Genomic DNA, 7,077 nt, shown 5'->3' on the forward strand with positions numbered 1-7,077 from the left:
GGAGATATACAAATGTAAGCAAACACAAACACAAATGTGCATACACACACACACACACACACACACACACACACACACACACACACACACACACACATGTATGAAAATATAAACATGATGAGCTACTTTCAATTTCTTATTTCTTTATTGCCCACAAGGGGCTAAACATAGACAGGACAAACAAGGAGATTAAGTTGATTTCATCGACCCCAGTTTTGTAACTGGTACTTAATTTATCGACCCTGAAAGGATGAAAGGCAAAGTCGACCTCGGCAGAATTTGAACTCAGAACGTAACAGCAGATGAAATACCACTAAGCATTTCGCCTGGCATGCTAACATTTCTGCCAGCTCGCTGCTACTTTCAATTTGTGTCTCTCAGATCCCATCGCAAGCAAAGGCTATTGTAGAAGACACCCAAGATGCAGCATAGTGTGAGACTGAACCTGAAATCACATGATTCAGAAACAAACCTTTTAATTCCACTGCCACATCTGTACCTCATAAATTAAAATCAATTAGTGAAACAGGAAAAAATTTTAAACGACCCTGAATCTTAAATTGAAACTCAGATTAAAATTCAATAAATTAACAGAAACTTAAAATACTTTTTGAAAGATCTCAATAAATATTATTTTTAAACCAAATATTTTTTTTTCTTTTTATCAGAATCAGATTTCAATTACATATCTTTTCTTCAACATAATTTTGGTTTATGAAAATGCTTCAGACTTGTAACTAACTAGACATGTCACAAACAAAAAAAAAATTCTATTAATTCAAATTAAAATTGCCATATCTATAAATTTTATCTAAATGTTTTCTTATTAAAAGCTTCAACAAAAAAGTATAGAATTGAGCTATTTATTGAAAGCTCTGAAATTGTCCACCTTAATCATATATATTAGACAAGTAAAACAACACACTGACCGTATTTGCACACATACCTGTACACACGCACCTATACACACACACACGCAGATATATATATATAATCACAAGAATTTACCTTTAATATATCGAAACATTTCTGTATTTTCCGCATGTCAGCTCCGACATCTAAGACTGCTTCCAAATCAGAATCTTCTAAGTATTGGTTTACCAAATCTATACATCTCAAAAACAAAATGGTTGGATGATTTTAATTACTTTTGAGGTTACTGAAATTAATTGCTTTCCAAAACGAAATTCAGGAGAGAAAAAAAAAAATAACAAACAAACAAACAATTAAAAATAAACAAATTTATAAATAACTAAAAAATAAAAACGAAATAACAGCCTTAAATCTGCCATATTTTTCACAGAGACTCTATAAAATATTTTCCTACCCCCAATATATTGCTTGTAAGGTTGCAGAAGTTAATTAGAACTTCTGAATAAAAACTATAGGTGCGACATAATAAATTGGTATAAGATTTCATGAAAATGTATTTAAATTTGTTCAAATTGAAGCAGCATTGCTATAAAATTAACGAGTCTTTTCTGTAACTTGCATTGAAAGGTATCAACTCCTTTTCTTCTCGTAAATATAGAAGAGAGAAGGGTGAGCTCTTCTATGCTAACTAGCTTGAGGTAAACTTCATGAAGATGGAGTTGTTAGTAGTGACCTTTTCACCTGCTAAAAACACAGCTTTTGTTTTCTTTTTTTTTAAAATTTTTTTAATACTAACTACGTAAAACTTTTCCAAAAATAACATTCTTGCGAGGTTGCAGAAGTTAATTAAAATGTTTGACTAAAGACCTAGGTGATGTAATGAATTGGTTTAAGATTCCAGGAAAATGGATCTGAATTTGTTTGGAATCTCAACCAAACCAACAAACAAACAAACAAAATGCAATACATGTATATATATATATATATATATATATACATACACAGAGGGGAAGAGAGAGACAGACAGACAGAGGAAGAGAAAGGGGGAGATACCTATATATACATCTCTTTTACTCTACCTGTTTCAGTCATATGACTACGGCCACACTAGAGCATCACACACACACACACATATATATATATGTATGTATGTATGTATGTATGTATGTATGTATGTATGTATGTAGTGAGAGGAAGCTGGAGAGAGAACTTGTCGCAAATATTATATTGTGATTTTAAATAGCTGGGGAGAAGAGCAAAATATTCTGGAAGAAGTTTCCAGTAGTACAGATAAGTCAAGCTTTATATATGAAGGAAGGAGTATTTGTCCAACCCATGCCAGCATGGAAAATAGACGTATGATGATAATGATGATAATGAAGATACACACACACACACACACACACACACACATTCATATGCACACATTCATATATGTGTGTGTGTGTGTGTGTGTTTACAAATGAGTGTCACTATCATAAAAGCAGTGTCCTTCATTTCCAATCTACAACGAAAAACATGTGTAGTCATAGGGAAATATTATTTTGCTTGGAAACATGTGAGAGCTGATAAGAGGAATGGAATCAGTCAGAAGAAAACTGAATTCAATCAGAGAAATGTGCATGGATAGATTAAGAAGTTTCCTGAAAGGGAAACCTATGTTTTGTCACCCAGACCTATATGAAAAGAAGAGTTTGATGTATTGTGTTAAATTGGATAGATGAGATATGTAGCTTGCCCCCTGCAGCAAAAACATCAAATACTTCCAGTATTTCAAGCACTGTGCAAGCTCTTTGCCATTTTTATTGAGAATCATGGTAAACTTTTATTGGCCCAAGTCAAGTGTTAAGAGATATATATAGAACACCGAGGCCACTCTGCAAAGCACTTGGAATTAGAAAGGGTATCTAGCTGTAAAAACCATGAAAAGATGGACCTAGTCAGTGCTGGTGCCACATAAAAAGCACTCAGTCCATTCTGTAAAGTGGTTGGTGTTAGGAAGGACATTCAGTCGTAAAAACCATGCCAAAACAGACAGTGAAGCCTTGTGCAGTCTTCTGGATTGCAAGCTCCTGTCAAGCTGTCCAATCCATGCCATCATGGAAAACAGACATTAGATGATGATGATTAGATGATATCATCATCATCATTGTTTAACCTCTGCTTTCCATGCTGGCATGGGTGGGACAGTTTGACAGGCGTCTGCACCAGACTTCTGAGACTGTTTTGGCAGGATTTTTACAGTGGGATGCCCTTCCTAACACCAACCACTTTACAATGTGGACAAACCACAATATATGTTTTCTATGTTTTTGGTAATACAGGGCACATGTTTTTTTTTTAGGTCATTTGTATGAATTTAGAAAAAGATTCATTGCTCATCAAAGAAAAGGTGTATTTGAAAACAAATTGGTATGAATAATCTTTAGAATCTTCTTATCACAACTATTCAATGAATCCACCATAACCATCAATGGACGCTTCAATCCACTGTTATCATCAATGGTTGCTGCAGTATGGGGTTGGAAGCATTGACATTCCAATTTTGGACATAGCGCTGATTATGGTGAACTTGGGAGGTTGTATGGTATTATGGAGTGCTGATTAACTTCTGTCTCCCAACTACACCCCATACATAGTAATCCATACATAATAATCTTCCTTTTATATGGCACTAGAATGTGATTTAAGGGAAATTTGGTTGCTATTTTTAGTAAATCTAGTGACCACAAAGAGAGTCCTTTATTGCCTTGTGTATGCAAAGTTTCTTCAACTGGATATTGAACTCACATATTGCATCTCACATTGCCAGAATTATAACTTTTACTCTATGATGTTCACCACAAATGTAGCAATAAAATCAATGACGGAAGAAGAAAGGGAGAGAGAGAGCATGCCAGAGGAGGAGGAGGGAGAGGAGGTAGAAAGAGAAGGTAAGAGAGATAGGGAGAGTAGAAGTGTGTTTATACTTACTGCTGTATCTCTTCAGATGTAAGTTCGTCCTCCCGTATATCTCCGGTTCGCAGGGCTAACTCCTCTTTCAGTTGGTTAACTTCTTTCTTTAGTTTGGAAATCATCAACTTTGGATCAAATTCCTCATTTAGAATGGCCTCGTTCTTGATGAGTGCCACTCTCTGGGCAAAACGGCAAGTAGAGATTGATTCCTGAAGGACAGCAAAATAAATGGACTGATCAATAAGTAACCAAAAATAAAATAAAGACTAAACGAAATTAATAATTGTAATGTTATCATTTTCTTGTTTCAGTCATTGAACTACAGCCACGCTGGAGCACCCCCTTGAAGGGTTTAGTTGAATAAATTGTACTTATTTTTAAGCCTGGTACTTATTCTATCAGTTCCGTTTTCTGAACTCCTAAGTTACAGGGATGAAAACAAACCAACATAGGCTATCAAGTGGTAGTGAGGGACAAACACACACACACACACACACACATACACGCACACACAAACACACACATATCTATGTGTCTTTCTGTTTGTGTGCTAGCATCACTTGACAACTGGTGTTGGTTTGTTTATGTCTCTGTAACTTAGTGGTTCAGCAAAAGAAACCAGCAGAATAAGCACCAGGCTTTCAAAAAAAATGTACTGGGTGTCAATTCATTTGGCTAAAAATTCTTGAAGGTGGTACACCAACATGACTGCAGTCCAGTGATTGACACAAGTAAAAGATGAAAGATAAAATATAAATAGGCATAGGTGTGGCTGTGTGGTAAGTAGCTTGCTTACAAACCACATGGTTCCAGGTTCAGTCTCACTGTGTGGCACCTTGGGCAAGTGTCTTCTACTACAACCTCAGGTCGACCAAAGCCTTGTGAATGGATTTGATAGACGGAAACTGAAAGAAGCCCATCGTATATATGTATATATATATATATGTCTGTGTGTATATGTTTGTGTGTCTGTGTTTGTCCCCCAATATCGCTTGTCATCCAATGCTGGTGTGTTTTTTGGCTGAACTCTTTCTTCAGGGTGGCTGGATTTCATATCACCACTCCCATATGCACTTTTGCCTTGGTGTACGAAGGTGTCACACAGTGAGACTGAACCCGGAACCATGTGGTTGGTAAGCAAGTTACTTACCACACAGCCACTCCTGCACCTATATATCGTATTTTATTTTATGTTGTCAAGTCCTTTCTTTTAACTTCACGAAACCTGCTGACAAAACATTCATAGACAAAATTTTCAGTCAAATGTGCATCTTAACATTAGCATTTGATTCTTTATTATTTAGTTTTTCTCACAACTGGCCCCCATACTAATGGAACCATCTACTAGTCAAGAACAGAGACTGTGGTTTATCACCCACATGAGATTTTCTTTGGAATACTAAGACCACCTCCTTTGCATGTTCTTTCTGTCCAACTTATTTTGTTCGAGATTTGGTGAGGAAATTTTAAGTCTTTCTAGCCATGCAACAACAACCATTCTTGTTGTTTGTTTTTGTTGTTGCTAATCTTACTCTCATCTTTTCCAGCAGCTATAACAGATAGGAGTTGCCTGGAGACCTTTTTTGCTTCTTCGTTGGGAGTCCATGGCACCAACATCTATAGCAGTGTTGCTGTGTTTCAAGAGAGGTTTTCTCTCTTGCTCTCTCTCTCTCTCTCTCTCTCTCTCTCTCTCTCTCTCTCTCTATCACACACACACACATTCTCTCTCTTTCTCTCTCTCTCTCTATCACACACACACACACTCTCTCTCTTTCTCTCTTTCTCTCTCTCTCTCTGTAAACATACATATGTACATATTTTTAGGAAAAAAAAAGTTAATCTTAATACATAGCAACATAAAATATGCATACACAGATGCATCTATGCATACATATATTGTTATATTTGTGCATGTATGCTTATATAAATGCAAGGTTCGCTCTCTCTCTCTTTCTCTCTTTCTCTGTATACATACAAATGTACATATTTTTAGGAATAAAGAAAAAATGAATCTAAATACATAGCAACATATAATATACAAGCATCTTTGCATACATATATTGGTATGTTTGTGCATAAGGTTCTCTCTGTCTCTCTCTCTCTCCAAAAGTGTATATATATATATATATATATAGAGAGAGAGAGAGAGAGAGAGAGAGAGAGAGAGATAAAAATGCATCTAAACACATAACATGCACATGTGCAAAATACATAATTGTATGCTTGTATATGTATACAAATATATGCATTGCTCATTCTTCTTTTCTCTCTCTCTCTCTCTCTCTCTATATATATATATATATATCTATATATATATATATATATATATATATATATATATATATATATATATATATATATATATATATAAACAAAGTAAAGAGAGACAGGCATACAGACAGAGATAGAAAGAGTAATACGAAATGAGAGAGAGAGGGGAAACGAAAACAAAGAAAAGAAGGAAAAAGAAATGCTTATGATAAAGCACGACTCTTCTCTCCATATTAATACACACCCCTACATATACACACATCAAACAAGCACACACGTATCAAACATGCATGCACACACATATATACACACAAAGGAATCGACACACACATTAGGAGGTTCTTTTCCACCTTATCCATTCTCTGCATGAAAATGCTAAAAAGACAAAAGGAAGTACTTTTTTTTTTCCTTAAATCTATTTATATATTGTCAACCTTCTTTTCGTAGAATCTTTTCACAGAAAATAAATAACAAAAAAAAGATGGAAAAATGAGTAACAAATACAGTGAAATACATATAAAAATGTAAAAATATATATATATATATGTATATATGTATATATATATATGCAGATGGCTTTATTTAAATTCCAAGTGTTACTTAAGTTGCAATCAAGAATGTCTTATTGATGCTCTCATACAACAATGCTTTGGGTGAATATTTTGCATATATATATATATGTGTGTGTGTGTATATATATATACTCTTTTACTCTTTTACTCTTTTACTTGTTTCAGTCATTTGACTGCGGCCATGCTGGAGCACCGCCTTTAGTCGAGGAAATCGACCCCAGGACTTATTCTTTGTAAGCCTAGTACTTATTCTATCGGTCTCTTTTTGCCGAACCGCTAAGTTACGGGGACGTAAACACACCAGCATCGGTTGTCAAGCGATGGTGGGGGGACAAACACAGACACACAAACACACATACATATATATATATACATATATACGACGGGCTTCTTTCAGTTTCCGTCT

At 35.1% G+C, this 7,077-nt stretch overlaps 1 protein-coding gene across 1 annotated transcript in view; it reads right to left on the reverse strand.

Moving 5' to 3' along the window:
* LOC106880426 (kinesin-like protein KIF6) overlaps positions 1–7,077 on the reverse strand; it is a 117,705-nt gene that overhangs the window by 19,084 nt on the left and 91,544 nt on the right. The window contains exons 11-12 of the mRNA XM_052966712.1: positions 3,847–4,037; positions 1,009–1,114 (exon numbers count right to left, since the gene is read on the reverse strand). Of these exons, the coding sequence (XP_052822672.1) occupies positions 1,009–1,114; positions 3,847–4,037 (297 nt within the window). The remainder of the gene's footprint in view (positions 1–1,008; positions 1,115–3,846; positions 4,038–7,077) is intronic.

This window comes from Octopus bimaculoides, chromosome 3, assembly GCF_001194135.2.
Source record: "Octopus bimaculoides isolate UCB-OBI-ISO-001 chromosome 3, ASM119413v2, whole genome shotgun sequence".
Classification (NCBI taxonomy): Eukaryota; Metazoa; Mollusca; class Cephalopoda; order Octopoda; family Octopodidae; genus Octopus; species Octopus bimaculoides.